Genomic DNA, 21,770 nt, shown 5'->3' with positions numbered 1-21,770 from the left:
AAGTTTTTACTAATCTTAGACCATTAATGGTTATTTAGATCATGGAAGTGACTCAAACTATGTCTTCATACTTTTTTCAATGGAACATAAAACATCTTAATAGTACCCAATAGATCACAGCACATTTCTACAACTATTCGACATCTTTACCTATAGATTAAAAAAAAAGTCGACAACTGAATACTTATATTTGCCAGACACTGTTCTCTGTTCACTTTACACAGATTAATTCATGTATTCTTCAAACTCATTTTAGAGTTAAGAAAATTTAGGCACCACAATATTGTAATTTATAAGAAATACATGTATTTGGTCACATCTGACGAAAATAAAAACCTAATATATGTCTGGTCTTCATCATCCCCAGTTCCTGGTTCACAGCTCCCAAAACCCATGGAATTTCCTGAGAGGTAAGAGCAAAGGGAGCTTCTTTTGTTGTATTTGGGCTCTAATCCTCAGTTCCTGAAAAAGCTTCAGAGCCATCAAGGTGAAATGAGTGTTTTATTATTCATAACAAACCCTTTCCACCCCAACTGGGCTTATGTTAATGAAGGTGACTTATTATCCAACCAGCACCTAAGGGATGGGGGCTCATTGCCAGGGGAACCAACCTTGACTGTAGGGTTGGAACTTTCAGTCCCACCTTGATTTCTGGGGAGGAGTGAGGGGCTACAGGCTGAATCAATCACCAATGGCCAATGAGGTCATCAATCATTCCTATATAATGAAAACCCAATGCCTCCATAAAAAAAAAAAAAAAGAGGGCATTCAGAGAGCTTCCACCTTGGGGAAGCAGAAAGCTTCCATTTGCCATTATGCAGAGCCCCAAACTCCAGGAGGACAGAAGCTCCTTTGTTCGGGATTTTGCCCTATGTAACTTTTCATCTGGCTATTGATCTGTATTTTTTAATATCCTTTGTAATAAACTGGTAATCTAGTAAGTAAATGGGTTTTCCTGAGTTCTGTGAGCCCCTTTAGCAAATTAATCAAACCCAAGGAGGGGGATCCATGGGAACCTCTGATTTACAGAAGGTCAGTCAGAAGCACAGGTAACAACCAGGGCTTGTGACTGGCTTCTGAAGTGGAGGGTAATCTTGTGGGACTGAGCACTCTACCTGTGGGATCCGATTCTATCTCCAGGTTGATAATGTCAGAACCGCACTGAATTCTCAGACACTCCGCTGGTGCCAGAGAACTGCTTGTTGGTATGGGCAAGTCTCCCCTCACAGACTGGAATTGGGGACAGAAACACTTTTTAGGCATGAATAGATTAAATTACCTACCCCAAATTACAAAATCACTGTCACACTGGGACCCCAGCTCAAGAAATCCCACTCTAATCAAGAGGCTATACTCCTAATCACTGTACAAAAAATGGGAGCAGACTTACAGCCCAGATAAAAGTTCAAGATATAAAATGTTATGTTGGGGCGCCTGGGTGGCTCAGTTGGTTAAGCGACTGCCTTCAGCTCAGGGCATGATCCTGGAGTCCCTGGATAGAGCCCTGCATCGGGCTCTCTGCTCGGCAGGGAGTCTGCTTCTCCCTCTGACCCTAACCCCTCTCATGTGCTCTCTCTCATTCTCTCTCTCTCAAATAAATAAATAAAATCTTTAAAAAAAATAAAAAAATAAAATGTTATGTTTCTTAAAAATAACATTCCATCCTTAAGGAATATTCATGAAAACAACCACAAATAGGAATTATCCACTTACTGAGGATACCAATTTAATTTTTTTTAATTTAAAAAATTTTAATTTATCATAAAGATCTTTGGCACTGGGGGATTTTTTTTTTTTTTTTTTAGATTTTATTTATATACTTGAGAGAGACAGAGAGAGCGCACTAGCACAGAGGGAGAGGGAGAGGGAGAAGCAGACCCCTACTGAACGGGAGCCCGATGCAAGGCTGGATCCCAGGACCCTGGGATCATGCTGAAGGCACTTAACTGACTGAGCCACACAGGCGCCCCCAGGAGGATTTTGAAGGTTATAAACTATTTCAGACCAATCCTAAATCTCCATCACATGTAGTAATCTACAGGTATGATAATAACCTCACCAGGACTCTAAAGGATTAAATAAGATAAAACATACAAATGCCTGGCATAAATTTGAATCCCACATGCAGACATGGATGTTGGTACACCACAAGCAGGCTGACCACTGACTCTGCCACACTGGCAATTCAGTCTCCACTAAGCATTCTCAAATGGCAATGTCTATGCAGTCATTCCCCACTCGGCTTCCTCCTCTCACACTGTGACACTTTTCCCTATGTGACAAACTCTTTATAACATTTTTTTTAAAGATTTTATTTATTTGTGAGAGAAAGAGAGAGAGCGCACATGGGGGAAGGGGGCATAGCAGAGGGAGAGGGAGAAGTGGACTCCAGGCTGAGTGCCCAGTCTGACGTGGGGCTCGATCTCAGGACCCTGAGATCATGACCTGAGCCAAAACCAAGAGTCGGACGCTTAACCAACTAAGCCCCCCATGTGACAAACTCTTATGCATTCTCAGTAAATACTTCTGTGGAAAAAATAGCCCACCTCAGGCACCTGGCTGGCTCACCTGGTGGAGCATGCAACTCTTGACCTCAAGGTTGAGTTCGAGTCCTGTGATGGGTGTAGAGATTACTTAAAATTTTTTTAAAAAATGTTTTAAATAGCCCACCTCTCCACATCAAAATGTAATTCTATTAAATACAGCCCTTATGCCCTTACACTCTTGTCACAATGTATCATCACCTTTTAAAAAGCAGTATCTCCTCCTGGAATACAAGGCAAGGTCATTATCTTACTAATCTTAAAATTCCAAACACCTAACTTGGTGACTGGCATATTATAGTGTTTTGTTTGTTTGCTTGTCTGCTTGTTAATGAAGAATAAAAGTAATACCAAAAAGTAAACAAAAAAGTACTATATTTATTTATATCATACCTTATTCCAAAGAAGGGGAAGGGGGCTCGTTTTCAATATTACAGATCTATAACAAGAAGCTTCTAATAAATATTCTAATAGGTATTTTTAGTAAATGCAGAAATGCTACTAAATAAGCTACCACAGTAGTTTCCTTTTAAAAAACAAATACATTAATACTTTTTTTTAGATTATGCAATCCACTCTCAGGCAATTTTCAAATTTATATTGTTCTTGCAGTGATGCAACTTCAGCATCTTTATATCCCCAGTTCCTTTCATCATATCTGGCACAAAACAATCACTTAATATGTTTAAAGCTTTATACACACACACACACACACACACACACAGTCACCATAGTCTGGCTTTCTGACTTTTACCCTCTACGCTTCTTTTTAGGATCTATTTCAACAGACCTAGAACCAAACGCTGGATGCACATCACAGGGTATATTTTAAAAAGCAAATTCAAAAAATATCGGAGTACCTATACCCCCAGTTGAACAAAGATTTAAAGTAGATTTTTTTTAAATTTGGTATCCAGAAACAAAGAAAGAAATATCAAGGATTAACACAGTTTGAATGTGTGTAACAAAGTAGAAAGAATTGCTGAAGAATGAAAGTAATGAAACAGGAAAAATTATATACTTATCATTAATGGAAAAGTTAGAGGTTTATTGCTGGAGAATAGGAATAGAGAAGGAGGATTAAGATTATCTATTTACTCAACATCAGATATTTTTAAAAAGGAAAAAAAATGAGTATAATAACATGGACCTATGAAATGTCCAGTATGTTAAACAGCAGATAAAAATTGCAAGTAAGGGTTTAAAAAAATTCTTTTTTACTTACTGAGAATCATTTAACAAACAACTAAAAATCATTTTTGTTACTCTAGGGGTTTGTGATAAAGTTGCTTAGTATTTTTAAATCATACAAATCAGATTCACTTCAATTATTTTTAAAATTAAAAACCCAGTACTTAATTCAGTAAAATCATTTTTGAAGTGTTTCAGTTCCATATACTGGCAAGTTTAGGAAGATCAAAAAGAGAGGTAGAGAAAGAAAGTGAGAACAAGTAGAGGTAAGAGTAAGTTAAACAGAGGCCAAGATCCATAAGCACAAATCAACACAAATTTATTTTGCAAGAAACACTGGGACAGATACAGGTGCTTGGGTTCTGAGATGGATGTTAGTCCAGCTAACTGTTCTGGTATTACTCTGTGGTTCTGGGGTGAGGGGGATTACCACCATCTAAAGAACACACTGAATAGCCACTATTTAACATTCTACAACTAATCTTAGTCTTTATCCTAAAGTTGTTTCACTTTACGCGGTATGACTGAGGCAGCCTAGCAGAAAGGAAATTACTCTCAGGACTGCAGCCATGATAGTAGTGCAGTATCACCTCAAGGGTCAAATGAAATAAAGCCAAAGTCAAATCAATCATTGGCTTGGGGTCCCTATCCCCAATTTAGAACTTTCCTAGTAATGAAGTTCTCTGAGGAGGAAATGTTCAGCTAGACTAGAGGAACACAAGACTGAGGACAGAGACAGGAGAGAACCACCCTTAAAATTAGCAACAATAAAACCAGTCAAGGAAAACAATTACTGAAGGTAGGATTAGAAACTGTCAAGAAGGACTAAATATCTAATACCACTAATATAAAGATCTAGAAGGATAAGGAAATGAACAAATCACTTAGATTTGGCATTTGAAATCATCACCTAAGGATCAAGCTTGAAATTCACATGTGAAATTCAAAAGTTAATTTTGAAACAAATAATATGCCAGTACCCTAAGACATTGCTATTCAAAGAAGGAGTGGGGGTGGGGAAAGTTCAACTTTGATGCAATATAGTATTAAGTCAATCTGGAAAGTTATCCTTTGTTAAGGAATACACATGCACTTTAAAATATGGAATACTAGGGGCACCTGGGTGGCTCAGTTGGTTGAGCATCCAACTCTTGACTTCGGCTCAGGTCATGGTCTCAGGGTCCTGGGATGGAGCCCTGTGTCCAGCTCAGCACTCTGTGTTGAGTCTGCTTGAGATTCTCTCTCCTTCTGCCCCTCCCCCCACTTGCACACTCGCTCTTGCCTCTCTATAAAATCTTTTTAAAAATTAAAATAAGGAATACTAAAAATACAACGTTTCCTCTTGCATATTTTCAAGGACTTTCATCAATCTAAGTCACTTTACAAACACTAGGTGTTTAAAATTAAAAGGTAATTTTTGTTTCTTAGACTTCTTCTAGATTCCTTTCTAACAATAAAGCAAATTTTACGAAATTTCCTCTAAACATTTTCATAGCCATAACTTCACGATTGAAATTCTCAAGACCTCACTTCTATACAGCTTCCTAACTGGCCTCTTCATTTACCTCTATTGTCTCCTCACTTCCATCCGCCCAGACCTCGCTTTCTCAAACACAGAGATCATGTCACTTCCATGTTCAAAAACCACATTGCTTCCCAACCCAGCAGGAAAATAGATTTACTACTCTTACGTTTATGAACAAAACGCTCTGAAAGATCAAAATACCTCCATAAGCCTTTTGTTTTACCTTAACAATTAAAGTAAATTTGCATTCTCCAGAACACGTGCACGTTCAGTACTGTGTAAATTACTATGGATTAAATATATGTGTTTGTTTCCCAATTAGTAAAATGGATATGCCAAGAAAATGTATCATAATTTCCCATATTCCCCTGCACATGGCTGAGTACCCCAGTGTTAGATGTGTTGACATTTCAATACAAAGCTTAGTTTATAAACTAAGGAATATTAAAGTTCTAGATAGTTTGGCCCAAACCTTCTTTCTTCTTGCATTTCCCACTACTCCACATACATCCTATACTTAACTCTAAAGAAAACTATTAATTTACTCATTATTCTTGCATATGCCTTCTCCCAGAAAGCTCTTTCACTCATCTCCATAAGAAGTCCCTATCTCTACATCAAAATCCCACTCAAACCCTAACCCTCTAAGTAATATTCCCTAATAGCTTTCCTTTTTGCAGTCCTTTATGGTACTAATCACAATCTGTCTCATTATGTTTAGTTATGTGTATAAGATGCATACAACATACCAGTTAAGAATCAAAGCTTTGTAAGCAGAGAAACTCAGGTCAATTTCTGACTCTAATTACTAAGTATAACCTTGAGCAAGTTACTTAAGATCATCCTCTATGGGTTTCCTCATCTTTTATATGAACATTACAGTAGGGTTACCTCTAACAATGTTAATCTCAGAATCAAAAACAGTGATGTATATAAAGCACTTAGCACAATACTGACAGCTAGTAATAGTTTAATAAATATACCTTCTATTCCCAATAGGCACACTCATTGTCTTACTCTTTTTTGTATTATTTCCAATTCCTACCATATATATATAATGTTCTGCATGTGTTTCACAATTGTTTAGCTGAGGGGCACCTGGGTGGTTCAGTCAGTTAAGCGTCCAACTCTTGATTTTGGCTCAGGTCATGATCTCAGGGTCATGAGATTGAGCCCCATGTCGGGCCCCACGCTAAGAGGGGAGTCTACTTCTCTCCTTCTCTCTCAAATAAATAAATCTTTAAAAAAAAAATAAATAATGGTTTCACTGAAAAAAATCTGATAGCTCTCAATAAGATAAGGTCAGAATTCTAGTGACTGTCAAAAATGGCTTACTACTCATATTATTAACTGTTTATCTCAACATTAGCTTAACCAGTTTATACTTTAGCTACCATATACATAGATACAGATCTCAAGCATCATCTTAAGAGTATTCTATACTGCATTATCAATGAGTAAGCCAATATCCAAAATACTTGATATAGTTACTCAGAAGTCAAATTAATCTAAAAACATTAGTATGTATCCAACCACAAAGCAAAGAATTCCTGCGTGGATTTACTTAGCAAAGTGAAGAACTCCTGTGCAGATCCTCCTATTGCTAAAGTTAAGCCAAATCCCAAACCCATTTTTCCAAGTGGCCCTCTAAGTTATTCCCATGCAATGGGATTCCCAACAGACACCAAACAGTTCTACCATGGTATTCTCAAGAAAAGCAATGTTTCCAGACCAATAAGATTACTAATTCTAAAATGTTCAAAATAGACTAGATCAAAATACATATGAGATTATTTAATCCTATAGTTAGCAAGAGAACAAAATAAAACAAAACAAAAAAAGAAAAGAAAAAGAAAAACCCCTATAGCAATGGCCAAAGAATGATAAGGAAAAGAACTAGTAATCATAACTACCTGGGAAGGCAAAAGAGAATACAGCACAAGACCTAGCCATCAAAAGGTAGCTTCAGAAAATCAGAAGCTAAATTCAGGAAGAGCAATTTCACAAAAAGAGGAACAATGGTTTCTAGTACTATGTGAACTACACTGGGAGTTTAACTATTGTCACAATCTAAACATTAACACTATAAAATTATTGTATAACAGTCCTCATATAAAACTACACTCAAGCCAATACTAATTAAAAAAAAAAAAGTGACATTTCCTAGTTAAATGTTAGGCATGCAAGGTGAGATACTTAAAAATGAACCTTAGGATTTTTTACAATGATAATCATGCTCATGTGAAGTATTTTCATCTAAATTAACAAAAACCCCACCACATAGACGTGTTTAATACTAATGAGTGGAGGGGCTCTTTCAAAAAGGTATACCTTCAAATTAATAATATTTTAAGTTTTCACTGAAGTTTTAATACTTCCAAAAGACATATTTTAAAATATGATATTCCTAATATCATACCAAACTAATGAAAAGTATTATAGTAAACCTTAACAGAGGCACTAAAGAAGGTTGCATTAATTCATTTTTGAAAAAGATAGAAGCAAATATTTCTGAAGCTAAAATTTGTTTTAAAAAATTCTGAAACAACTACCTATAAGAAAACATGTTTGAAATGTTTCAATTACAGTTGACCCTTGAACTTTGTTTGAACTTTGTGGATTTAAACTTTGTGGGTTCACTTATATACATATTTTTTTCTATACAGTACAGTACTGTAAATGTACTTTGCCTTCCTTATGATTTTCTTAATAACGCTTTCTTTACTCTAACTTAAATACAGTATATAATACAAAAACGAAACACGTGTCAATCAACTGTTTACTTTAGGCTCCTGGTCACTAGTATTCCTATTCCTAGTTAAGTTTGGAGGAGTCAGAGGTTATACTCAGATTTTTACCTGCACAGGTTGGCACTCCTGACCTCGCTGTTCAACGGTCAACTGTATTGTGCACACTTTGCCAGAATAAAGAACTGTTATATATACATATACACACATGACATATTTGCATGTGTGCATTCTTTGCCCTTTCCTTGCCCTTTCATAAACTATTTTTCAGAGACCATATCTGGATAAGATCAATCACTCTCCATTGGGATCAATTCATTGATTCTAAATCTGTTAGGCAAATAATAATAATAATAATAATAATAATAATGATAATAATAATGCTTTGAATTATTAAAGCACTCTCTTAAGACTGTAATTAACAAACTCTTCGTCACCAAGCCCTAACTTGCTTTAAATTTCTATCACTTTCAAAGCAAGAGCCCTAAAGATATATATGTATATATAATTTAAGCCTTTACCACACTATAAATATTGGTTTCACCTTATCAAAACATTTGCACACCCAATCCTGAAAACGTAATATAAAAAGGAAAATATAAACCAATATTCATTATGACGGTGAGTCTGTTTATTTTGACGATTTCTCAGTCTCTGTAAGAACACTTGCTTACTCAAAATTAAGCATGCGACAGATGACTTAAAGGCAATTTGTTCTTAAAATACACTAAACCTCGAAAGTAAAACTCTTGAGAGGCAAAATTCAGTGGAAAAGAGTGCTTTCTACATTTTATTAGTAAGAGACAAACCCTTTATGAGGTTGCTGAAATATTAAAAATACCAATCTGTAGAGGAAAAGAGAAGATGTGATTTTGGCTATCACTTTCAGAGCTATTAAGAATACTCACAGTTAAATGACAATTTTAATACAGAGCCAGAGTACAATTCTTCTCTCAGAATTGTTTCAAGAATTTTCCACTTTCAAAATTCACATGTAGCTTAGTTTTATTACAAATTGCTCTCTACCCCATTTCTCTCCATTAATGCTGCCCAGAATATAACACAGTATTTTTTAAGTACAGTCTATGGTTCTACCTCCTGAAGTGTACAATAACAATAATTTATTATGTTTGGGGCTTAGCATAACATTTACAAGTGGAAACCATTAAAGAAAGCGCTATTCACACAATCAGAATGGGAAGGAGCCCAATAAAGGAGAGCATATACATAGCTCAAAGAAATTTTCAATATGCTCCAACTTTATTACAGACTTCAATTTACCACTTCCCAGGTATCAGTGCTATTGACTGTATTTACATAAACTTGTTAAAATGACAATTTAACCTGCACAATGTGTAGTCTGTTTATCTTAAATCTGAAATGGAAATGTTTAACTTGTTAAAAATTAATATCCCAACAAAGGGAAAGAATAAAAACATTCAAAATAAATTCCAGAGTTAATATTATTTTTGTAAACTTATTTTAAAGCACTACAGCGCAAACTCACTTTGTGTGATCACACTTTTTATTCAATAACAATCACCTTTCCTTGTTCACGATGCCATAAATAACGCAAGAGAAATTTAAATCTTCAAAAAGGATTATAAACAGCTAATTAAAATAAAATTCCACCTGAAGTAATTTCCTTGCTATAACCTATATACTATACATTGTATTGTTATTGGTTAGAAAATACTAAATTTTCTGAATCACATGCCCTCCTACCAATTACATACTGACAAAACATTAGCCAATTATTTATTAATCGAACTCTTCTGCTCAAGAAACCAAGAGTCATGCTCCTATACCTTATAGAAGCCCAAGTATCTCTGCTCCCTCCCTTCCTGCATGAGGCTTTAAACCTTCAGTCAGTTTTATTTTGCTACTTTCCCTAACCTTTGCAATTAGTTTTATCCTGCTACTTTCCTAAAAATCACTGTTTTTCATTTTATCTGCCACAGTTGTATTTGGAGAATTAAGACTGTTCAAGCATAAAGTTATTCCACCTATCCTCTCAAACTATACTATGCTCCTAATACTCATCATTCTGTAATCATTTTATCCAAATTAACCAGTGATAGGTTTGACGTTTCAAGTTTCACTTAAAAGAGGTTGATATGTTTCAGGGTAAAATAAGTTAAATATTCTGATCATTATGTTCTACCCAACTTCCAAAGAGCTTGACAAAGTTCACCAACACCCTCCTCTTTAAAATAGCAAACACGCTGTCATAGAACCCAGAGAATAGCTGCTTTGCTCCAAAGAATATAGCTCCTGAGCACTTCCCAGAGCAGCTGTTACTTTCAGACGCCTGCTGGACTATCACTTTGGTTAAATCAATGATGGGTCATATTGTTCCACTTTACTTTTTTTTAGTGTTGCAATCAATGTAGGAAACCTACTGATGACTTTTAAAAGTACAGTACAAAAATTAAAAAAAAAAAAACTTTAGCTCCACTACTTTTCCAAAAGAAATCGTTTCAAGATCCCTACATCATTACTTAAACCACACGTATCAGTTGTACATGACCCTGGAAGGCTTTAAATGGATTCAATTTTCTATCTAACTTTACCAAACATGTTCGCAAGTTTTCAATAATTTCGAGAACGTTCTATATTACAAAGGTGCTGGTGCACTCTAGCAGAACCGTGCTGCTCAAATACAAGCCCCGAAACGAGTATCCTGCACGTGACCAATTTTAGGTATATTTCTGGCTACCTGAAGAGCTTTCTGCACCCTTTATCCCCCAGTGATGCTCCCAGCGGCAAATACTTCCCATCCTTCAAAACCTTCCTCCCACCCCTCCAAAAATACACATTAGATTTAGAGGTTTGCGCATACTAATACGGAATCACTAATACCACTAGGTATTATGGCTCTCAAAGAATCCTCTTTAGCAGCCTCCCCTGGGACACCGTGCTCAGCGGGGCTGTGAACCTGTGAGACTCGCCGCCAGCTGCCTTTGCAAAAGCAGCACCACAGGCCGACTAAATACCGCAGTGCTGCTGCTGACTTTTTGCAGCAGCTTAAAAAAAAAAAAATCAGCCCAGTACCCTGCAGACCCTGCTGGCTCTTCTGCAGCACCGAAGAGAAACCACCGCATTGCTCAGCGAGCAACACCGGGGAGCCCGACTGTAGGGCGGAGAAGCGAGTGCCGTCGAGAGGCTCTGTCGAGGGCGGGGTGTCGGGAGTGGGGGAGGTGGGGAGGAAAAACGCGTCCGGACTGTAGGGGACCGCGACGGAGCAGCGGCCAGGGCGCTGGCGGCTGGGCGCCCAGCCCCGCATCGCGCCCTGACCGTGGCAGTCGTATAGCGGACGCCCGGCAGGGGCACGGGCCCCTCCCGGGCATGGGGGTCCCGCAGCAGCCGGCCTTACCCCGCCCGCCGCCCCCCGGGCCCTCACCTGTCATGAGCGCCGGACTGTCGCCCGCCGCCGCAGCGGGAGAGGAGGCGGCTGCCGCGGCAGAGCCCGAGGCCCGCCGCCCGCGGAGGTGCCTGGACACCAGCTCGCATCCGTCCGCCGCGCCGGCCACCAGCAGCCCGAGCACCAGCAGCGCAGCCCAGCGCCACCGCCGCAGCCAGCCCGAGGCCGGGCCGGACGCCGCGGCGGGATGAAGGCGCGGAGGAGGACCGAGGGGAAAGCGCGGCGGCGCCCCGGCCGCCGGCCACTCGTCCGCTCCGCCAGGCGCTGCAGCTGCTGCTGCCGCCGCCGCCGCAGCCGGCGATTCCTCGGGCCGCCCCCGCCGCCTCGGAGGCGAGCTCCTGCTGGGCGCCAGCCTGGTCCCCTCGGCACCGGCGGCCTCCGGAGCTCGGGTACCGGCTGCGTTCATTGGTTCCGGTTATTTAAAAAAAAAAAAAAGGTGAGGGGCAGAAAGGTACGGCGTCTTCAGGCCGCGCGCGACAGCCACGCTCCTGCGGCGGCGAGACCGGGATCCGCGGCTCTGGCGCCTCTGAACACCAGCCCCAGCGCCCGCGCCACCGCCGCCGCGGCGCATCCCCCCGCCCCCTCCGGCCCGCACCCGTCGTAGTACCACGCTCGGCCCCGACGCCTCCTCCCCTCACACACTCGCACACAGCATACCAATCCCCCGCCTCCTTCGGCCTCTCCACAGCGCAGGCGCGGCGCTGCTGCACTGCGCCTGCGCGGCGCCACAGACCCGCCCCCTGGGCGTTCCCGGGAAGACTAACGTCCCGCGGGGTGGCTGCTAATGCTCTCGCTGAGCCGCGAAGTTAGAGGTGCGGGGGAAGACTGGCATGTATGTCCCCTTCCCCCATTCACGGCCCGGCCCAGACAGCTGGAGGGTTGGGGGACCAAAGAGGCGGGACAAAGGAGTACAGACTTCCCAAATTGTTTGGGCAAGTTATAGGCGTGTAGACGACAACAAAAATAAATGCGTGGGTCAGGAAAACCTTCTAATCAGAAACAGCGGCGTCTCTAGAATTTCAATATAGGTGGGGCTTAAGCCAGCAATGTGGAAGTGGAGGTTAGCATAGAAGTGTTTTATTTACTTAAAGCGCTCGCTGCAAGCCCATGTGTCAAGCACTGCTCTAAAGCGTTTACAAATTTATGCATTGTAACTAAAAGGTAGTGGTATCTCTATCAGCCCCACTTTACAAATGAGGAATCTAAGGCCCAGAGATGGTAAGTAACTTGCCCCCAGGTCCCCCACCTAATAAATGAGAGACGGACAGATTTAGCACCATTAAATGGAAATACTTAAATGGATTTGCTCTTGCCTCTGACTTTCCAATGTTCAAACATTACTTGAACTCATCACCTCGCTACCACCCCAGCAAATAAGAATTCTTTGCTGTCGGTTTATTAAGTTTACAGAACGGTGATTCGGATTTGGCTTTACCTACCTGGAATGAAGCACAGGGCACCCGTTCGGGCGTGCACACACACGGGCATTCTCTCTTCCAGGAGCACAAAGTTATTTAAGATTTGCAGATAAGGTTCGTAAGCATAAAGGTCCTGTTTGATATTAGTTTCTCGCTGTTGGGTTAGGGGTTTGATTTTGGTGTGTATTGGCTGGTTTTCTCAAGAAGATACTCAAATTACACAATCTCCCAAAGAATTTCTTCTTTGAGGAAAGAATCAAGAATTTCTTTGAAGCTAATCAATCTATCAACAATTATTTCTTGACAGACTTCTTGGGGACAGTGCTTTAGGTGGCAATTCATAGGGCAACGGGGAGATTATATTTCCCCTGCTGAAAGGCATAGCAATCAAGTCACAAAAGCGTCTACCAGAAGGAGAGAACTTTGCTAGAAGACCAGGAAAATATAAATAACAGGCTTGTTTTCTGGTCTCCAACATTTCATTCATTCAATATTTCCTGAGTGCCTAGTGTGTGCCAGGCAGCGTACTGAGTAGTGGGAATTGAGGAGAAATAAAAGAGAGACCAAAAAAGTCAAGTCAGTACTCAGGGATATAAGAGGTAACACAGTCCCTGCCTGGGGAATCTTACGATCCTGCTTGGGAGATAAAATTTACACTCACTAAATAATTAGAAACTAATACAAGGTAGTAGTTAATTAGTTGCTAAATTGGGTAGAGGAAGCTGTATTATACAGCAATAACTGCAGTATAAAACCACAAATTATCAAATCACTGAGGCCAAACTTCTTTAGCCAAAAATTATATGGGTTTTTTCCTTCTTTATTTTAAATAGCCTCCACACCCCATCTGGCGCTTGAACTAACTCACCACCTGGAGATGCAGAGTGGCATGCTCCACTGACTGAGCCAGCCAGGCACCCCCTCCTTCTCTTTGAAAGACAAGGATGTTGGCACTGACGGGACCGGACTTGACTTGAGGTTATGATTAACTGTTTATGCCTCTCACTGCTGGAGCCAAAAAGGACATAGGGAGGTACCTGCCAACACTGAAGAGACCTGTCTCAAGCAGGCCAGAGTTCAGCACTAAATCCTTCATCTCATATCATCTGTGTCAAGGGTGCCAAAGTTTCTATTTGAGTGGCCAGAATGCATCCTCTTGTTGCACAAAGGTATAGCATCACTGTGCATCTAGCAAAAACCTAGGTGCAGAAAAGAGAAAGTCCACTGTCTTCACAAGATGATCTATAGAATACAGTTGCTTCCATTTGCAAGCCGCAAAGAAACACTGGGGTTCCCGTTAGAGTAATCGCTTCTTTTTCTTCTGACTTCCTGTCCCACCTCCAAGCCTTTGCCTTCGCTTTCCCTGCCTCCCCAAAACTTTCTTCTCTTCTTTCCTCTTGCCAAATCCCATTAAAATCTAAGTTGAGCCCCTTTCCTTGACGCCTGCCTTCCTACAGCCTAGTTCTTAACGTCCAAACCTTAGGACTTTCCGTTAATTTACAGAATGTCTTTATTGTCTGATTTTCACCCATTCGTGACTTCAAGCATCTGATGGGGAGCACGGAGCTTTGGAATCAGACAAACCTAGAGGAAACTGCAACTCCACCGTTTTTCAGCTGTGTAACCCGTAGGAAAATTACTCTGTCCTGGGTTTCCGGAGGGGAAAATTAGGGACCACATAATAATGCCCGCCCCACAAGGTTGCTGGTGGCTACAAGAGAGTAAAATAACAGGTCTGCCTTTGCGCGCTGCCTGGCACACAGGTATGTTTTCATCCCTCAGGGAGAACTGGCCCCAGACTCCGGGCGTGTGTTCTGAGCGTGTTCCTAATTTAGGATAGCTCATCGCTCTTTGCCTGCGTGGTGGTTTGAGTTCATCTTCCGACAAAAAAAATCCCTTAACTCCGTAGGGCACGTCCAGCACAAACGCAAGATCCGTCCATCCGGCCCCTCCCATCCCCGAAGCAAACCAGCCCTTCCCAAGCGTCGGGCTCTCTCCCCATCTCCTTCTCCCCCTTCTCCCGGGCAGCCACGACGGCCCACGGCTCCCCACCCGCTCCAACCCGGAGAACCGGATCTCGTCCCGGGAACGAAGCCAGCAGCGCGCCTGCGCCGCCAGGAAACCTCGCGCATGCCCGTCGTCTCCCACCGCCTTTTCCCCAGGTGCGCGAGCTCTCGGGCTCCCGCGGTTCCGTGACGCTGCGCGCCGCAACTAGCTTGGCTTCCGGCTCCCACTCCGTGGGCGGTGCGTCCGGGCGGCCGGCTGCCGCGGGATGACGTCACCGCGCGGGCGGGCGCGGCAGGCGTTGGGTGGGCGTGGAGCCGGAGCTGAGGCGGAGGTTCGGGAGTGGGGAATTCCTGTCCGCGGTTAACTGAGAGGGGCTTCCTCCTGCGTCCCGCCTGCCCACCGAGCATCTCCGGCCCGCGTTTCGCCTACAGAGAGATGTGCCAGTTTTCTCGGCTTTGACTCCGCGACCCTAGAATTTCGGCGCCTGACGGGGCGTCATCCGTAACAGCCAAGCCCCTCGGAGGAATGCGAAGAGCTCCCTTCGGTGGAAGTCCTGTTGCGGACCGCCATATGTTTTCCCACGAACTCCCCACCCAGTCTCGCAAGGGAAATGAGGTCCAGAGAACTTTAAAGGGGGTGATACTATGTATGATACTATATGTGATGGCCCCAGGATCCGAACAGTGAAGCCTCTGCATATTAATATGGTCTCAAATTATTGAATGAATTAAAGCACTAAGAAGAAAAGTGACACAGTGGAAATAACTCATTAGCAAGATTCTTTCTCCCTAAAGCCAATAAGGCAGGGAATATTCCTCACCTACTTTAGTGAAGGTGGTAACCTTCCTCATTGCATCTTTCTTGCATGGAAGAAGGAAGTCTTTTAAAAGGTATCCTGCCGGGTAAACTCGTTTTAAGAGTTTTAACATATTAACATAGTTTTTTAAAAGCCACCCAGCGGAGCAAAAGCAAATCAGTTTTGCCCACCAAAGCTAATCAATGGGCTTCTGGAGTCATTTCTATTATTAAAAAGGATGTTTGCTGTTACTGCTTAATTTGAGGTGTTACATGAATACTATTGATCACATAATATCTCATAAGTGCTAAAGCAGTAGGAGTGATAAATGCTCCCTGTAGAAAGAGGAGTCAGGGGGCGCCTGGGTGGCTCAGTCGTTGGGCGTCTGCCTTAGGCTCAGGTCATGATCCCAGGGTCCTGGGATCGAGCCCCGCATCCGGCTCCCTGCTGGGCGGGAGGCCTGCTTCTCCCTCTCCCACTCCCCCGCTTGTGTTCCTGCTCTCGCTAACTCTCTCTGTCAAATAAATAAATAAGATCTTTTAAAAAAAAAAAAGAAAGAAATAGGAGTCAAATTGTGACGAAGACAAAAGTAGAGAGGTTCATAACTGAAAATGATGAGGAAATGAGCACTGCTTCATTTGCACACAGATGAGTCCTCGGATAGTATTGTTAATTCTGAAGACGAAAGGCAAATTGTGCAACAGGTAAAACATGATATGCCTACAGTTTTGACAGGAAGAGACTGGAAAAATGATTGATGGAATGGAAAAACTTTCCATTTTATTACAAGAGATATGCTTCTAAATCAGATGCCTACTTACCTAATCTTAAGTCACATAAGACCAAGTGTTTGTTCTAGAACTAAAGCTTAGGATGGTAAAATATGTGTTGCAGGGCAAAGTGTGGTCCCATGGGTCCACAGCACCAACCAAATATTTATAACATCTGTGAATTATGAGGCACGAAGTTGCTAAAGGGTTCTTACAACGCTTGAAGAGATTATCTAAGAGGGAATTACCTACCATCAATTTCAAAGTGTACAAGACATGTCCATTTTTGCAAAAGATGCCATAGAATATACAGGAGCAAGGAAGAGAAAAATAGACTTATTTTAAAGGTGTAAAGGGTGACCCACCTCACTTTTTTGTGGAAAGTTCATCCAGATACTGCAGGGTTAAGCCTCTTCTTAGTAAGTTTGAATGTATATAAACATGGCCATAAGTACAGCCATTTGGAATTGAAACTCTTCATGAGGAGAGGAGGAGCTCCTATATCTTGGTTCCAGGAAAGCCATGTCCTTACTGGAGGCTTATTTGAGGTATGGTGTCTTTAAGAATACAGATTGACGGGGGGGGGGGGGGGGGGGGGGGGCCGCATCTGGGTGGCTCAGTCAGTTAAGCATCCAACTCTTGATTTCAGCTCAGGTCATGATCTCAGGTTTTTGGGATCTAGCCCTGGATCAGGTTTCATACTGACGGTGGAGGCTGCTTGGGATTCTCTCTCTCCCTCTGCCGCTACCCCCCCCCCAAAAAAAGGAAAGAAAAAGAAAGATTCTTGTGTTCACACAGCCATTTACTAATTGTGTGACTTTGCCCAAGCTACTGAACATCTTAGCCATAGTTTCCCCTTCTGTAAAAAGGCAATAATAATGGTACCCACACAGGGCTGTTGTGAGGTAAAAGCTGTTGTAAGGGTACCTGGTGCACAGTTAGATATTATTATCTGAACTCTTGAGGGTGTTAAGGACAGAGCTTGTTTTCAATTAAATTATACAAAAGAGGAAAGTGAAAAATAGAGCACATAAAACAAAGCTGGGCACATAAAAATGTTTACAGCACCATATGCCTGGGGAGGGGCAATCAATGATGATATTTTAATCCAGGTTTCCAAGAAAACAGGACCCAAGGTAAAGGCTTATATGACAGCAATTCTTTAGAGAGTATAACTCCAGGGAAACAAGGCGGGGGTGGGGGGGAACAAAGTAGGGAAGGAGATAGCAAAAAATCCAGAAGATGAAATACTGAGCTGGCTACAGCTGTGCAAGGAAGAGCGCTTGCTGTTCTGCCTCACCTGATTTCCCCATAGAGGACTTGGGAGACCATAGTGTTTTGGAACAGAGGAAGGAAGAACAACGGTTCCTAGTTCCCATCAGTCAAAAGTTATTGCAGGAGACATGAACCACCCCCATCCCACCGCCCCCACACTTTTGAGTCCTGCCTCCCGCTACTCCAGGCAGCTGCCGGGAAAGCCAGATCCCTCAACAGCACTAGCATTATCCATGCATGAGCTCAGCTAGCAAGTGAATGGGAGCCAGTAGCACTTCCCAACTGTCCACCTGCAGTTCCGCGGTGTCTACCACCTCTGGAGCTACAGGGAAGCCCCCCCCCAAAAAAAGCTGGGGATTCAAGGCATTGAGACTTTGTTAAATCATATCCCAAAGCAACATGAGTGACCTGAAGTAAACAGCCTCACAACATCAAGACCACTACCACCAAGGCTGCCGCAAAGTTCAATAAGCCTCCCTTCAGTGAAGATTGAAATATTCCTTCTGCAATCTAGAAAGATGCTGTTGCAGTGCGGTAATGTTCTAGAATGGTAATCGTAGCTTTAAACAGAAAATTATGCAAAGCAAATCCAGGGAGGCACATAAACTGGGTTCAATATAATGATAATGGCAGAAACATGGGAGGACTAAGGCATTAAAGGCACTGTGAACTAAGAGAAGCCCTTCATGCTTTCAAATACTAAATGCATTTTAGGGGTCAGGTACTATATTAGGTGCTACGATCAAAGATAAATAAAATAATCCCTCTGTCCAAGACCTGAGGAGCTCACAGTCACACAACAATAATAAAAAGGGAGGCATTTTTTCATTCATTTATTCATGCTTTGTTATTTAATAATTACTGTCACCAGCAAATGCAGGTTCTACAGCCTCTGTTGTGGTTTAAATCGTTAAGAAAACAGGTTTGTTTCAAGAAGTTATTGCCTAGGGCACCTGGCTGGCTCAGCTGGTAGAGCGGGCAACTCTTGATCTCAAGATTGTGAGTTGGAGCCCCACATTGAGTGTAGAGATTACTTAAAAATTTTTAAAAATCCTTTTTAAAAAGTACTTGTCTCAAAACATTAATATCAAGTGAGTTTATGAATAATTTCATATTTCACATAATGTAGCTGCCAGGAAGGTAAATGTTTTAATATTTACACAAAGGTGTTCCAAAATGTGTTTGCAATAGGGAAGTGGAATAATGACAGGAGAGTTTGGGAGGACAAGCCTTCTGACATGGAAAGGAAGGAAAGCAGAAAGCCTGTAAATGTGGAGGTTCAAATTATGGAGGAGCACATTCTCAGAGCATTATTGCCAATCCAGAAGGAAGAAGATGATGCGATTTTAAAGTTGTCTCTCTAACTGGGACAAATTTGTGTTATTCAGCCAAAATTCACTGGGCCCTTTACTATGTGCCACAATTTAAAAAAAAAGAAAAGAAAACACATCCCATGGCATTACATTCTTACTGGGGAAGCTGACGGATGATATGTGAGATAAATAAGTAAAATATGTCATGTATTAAATACGATAAGTGTTAAAGGGGTTAAGAAGGCAAGGAGGGTGGAAGTGACTTTTGAGTAAAGACTTGAACAAAGTGAAATAGTTCTACAGTTATCTGGGGAGAGAGGATCCCTGCAAGCAGAAAGGTTTTGGGGAAATGGTGTGTGTGGCTTTTTCCAGGAATAGCAAGAAGGTAAGCATGGCCAGAGTAGACCAAGGGAGTAGTAGAAGCTCTAAGAGAAGTCATGGGGACCAGAAAATCAGGTGTTACAGGTCATGGTAAGAACTTTAGCTTTTTCCTCTGAATGAGTTCAGAAACCAGTGGAAGATTTTGAATAGCGTTAATGCCATCAGACATACTTTTTTTTTTTACTTCTTATTTAAATTCCAGTTAGTTCACATACAGTGTAATATTAGTTTCAGGTGTATAATATAGTGATTCAACACTTCCATGCAACACCCAGTGCTCATCACAAGTGCCCTCCTTAATCCCCATCACCTATTTAGCCCATCCCCCATCCACATCCACAGGCCTACTTTGTTGTAGCATCACTCTAGTTGCTTCATAGCAGGAACAGGAACAAGAGTTAGGAGCCTCCTGCAACAGTCCAGACAAGAGACGATGGAAGTTTGGGTCAGAATAGTGGCAGAAGTGATGGTTAAAAGTGGTTGAATTCTTGGTAAATCCTAAAGGAAGAATCAACAGGCTTCATAGACCAACAAAATACGATGTTGTATTGTACAATGTTGAGAGCAAACTGAAGGATAACGCTGAAATTTTTGCCAGAAGCAACTGGAAGAATAGAGGTGCCTCCCATGGGGGAGACTGTGAGGAGACTGGGTTGGAAGCAGGTGGTGCTGGTGGTAGAGGTTTAGAAGCTTATTTTGGGGTAGGTTCAATTGGAGATGCCATTAGGCATCCGGGTGAAAATATTGGTGAGCAGTGTGATATACAATCCTGGAGTCCAGAGGAAAAACCCACGCTGGAGACTTTAATTTAGGAGCCATCAGTATATAGATTGAATTTAATGCCACAAGATTATTCACATGTTCTCTAAATGTACCCTTCCTGTACTGTTCTTCATGCACTAAACAGGTACAAATAAAAGGAATAGTACTTATCACAGCAAGGAACAAATTTATAGACTTCACTACCCATAGAAGTAGTACAAAATAAATATTTGAATAACTGCAAAGAAGTAATTTAGTGCAACTGATGATCAAATGATCCAAAGTGACTTTATCAAGGGAAATTCAGCAGTTCAGGTTTACACACTGCACCCCTCACCCAAAGTTTGAGATGTCAAAGAGTGTACTTCAAAATAAAAGCAAAAGTCTTTGGAACCCACCAACCCTGGTATCGGTCTACATTTTTTGCCACTGAAAAACCAAATATGACTGTATTAGTTTGCCAGGGCTGCTATAACAAAGTACCACAGACCAGGTGGCTTAAACAACAAAAATTTGTCATACAATTCTGAAGCTAGATGTCCAAGGTCAAGGTGTCAGGTAGGGTTGGTTTTTTTTCCTAGGGCTGTGAAAGAAGGCTCTGTTCCCTGTCTCTCCCGTGGGCTTGTAGATGGTTATCTTCTCCCTGTCTTCCCTCTATGCACGTCTGTCTCCAAATGTCCCCATTTTTTAAGGATACCAGTCATATTGAATGACCTCACTTTGACTTGATTACCTCTGTAAAGACCCTATCTCCAAATAAGACCACATTCTGGAGTGCTGGGGGTTAGGACTTCAGCATATGAATAGGGGGGACAATTTCAGCCCATAACAAGGCCTATTAAAATAACAAAGCTAAATGTCAAGATTCTCTTGAGCTTAAATGCTTAAGTACCTGTTATATGAGACCGTACTGGCACCTGATAGGCAATCAAATGTAAAGTGGCAGAAAATACGGTTTAAAAAGCAATAGTGATCTAAGTACAATCCCTAAAAGAACCTTCTGTTAACATGATACCAGACATAAATTGGCTATAAAAATAATGAAAATGTCACTTACCCTCAGAGCCAACCAAAAGTTGCAGATATAAGTGGGTAAGTGATCCTAAGACCTGGAAAATCATTTAGGTTTTAGAGTTGACATGATACAGATTCAGAAGTCCACCCAACAAAAAGGAAGTCTCAATTTTTCTGTGTGCTAATTAAAACTCTTTTGTTAGCAAAGGACATTAATTCAGCTGCTCAGGTTTACACACTTTGTGTTACTAATAGCACAATTACTAAGTGATTACTGATCAATCAACTGATCAATTACAGCTACTAATTTATTACTAATGCGGGTCACTGCTACTTGCTGGGCATCAGAGGTTAGAAACAGAGAATGCTTGCTCCCAAGCAGCTTTCCATCTAATGATGGAGACATATAAATAAAGATTTACAGAAAAAATATGATGATACAGGAGAAAATAGAATGCTCCTTAACTACAGCCTGCCAGGGAGCAGGGAAGACTCCCTAGAGGAATAATAATTGAGATGGCTTTTAAGGACAAGAAGCTGTTACCAAATCAAAGACTAACTACAGGGGCGCCTGGGTGGCTCAGTCAGTTAAGGGTCTGCCTTC

At 41.6% G+C, this 21,770-nt stretch overlaps 1 protein-coding gene across 5 annotated transcripts in view; it reads right to left on the bottom strand.

The window, feature by feature from the left end:
• Positions 1-15,029, bottom strand: part of STIM2 (stromal interaction molecule 2) — a 145,778-nt gene extending 130,749 nt beyond the window's left edge. Inside the window, exon 1 of one of the 5 annotated variants that reach the window (XM_064584354.1) lies at positions 14,901-15,029. Coding sequence is in view for 3 of the 5 variants with exons in the window: in XM_045881357.3 (XP_045737313.1) it covers positions 11,410-11,836 (427 nt within the window). In the remaining 2 variants the exon portion in view is untranslated. Of the gene's footprint in view, positions 1-11,409; positions 12,047-12,087; positions 12,111-12,869; positions 13,551-14,900 lie in introns of those variants that run through there. The other 4 variants (XM_054508975.2, XM_064584353.1, XM_045881357.3 and 1 more) reach the window with 4 other exon arrangements.
• Positions 15,030-21,770: the final 6,741 nt, after the last annotated feature.

This window comes from Mirounga angustirostris, unplaced genomic scaffold (genome assembly GCF_029215605.1).
Source record: "Mirounga angustirostris isolate CCGP_5_RB_7025 unplaced genomic scaffold, mMirAng1.0.hap1 SCAF_2, whole genome shotgun sequence".
Classification (NCBI taxonomy): Eukaryota; Metazoa; Chordata; class Mammalia; order Carnivora; family Phocidae; genus Mirounga; species Mirounga angustirostris.
The sequence above is the reverse complement of the archived record's forward strand: the minus strand, read 5'-3'. Positions and strand labels throughout refer to the sequence as shown.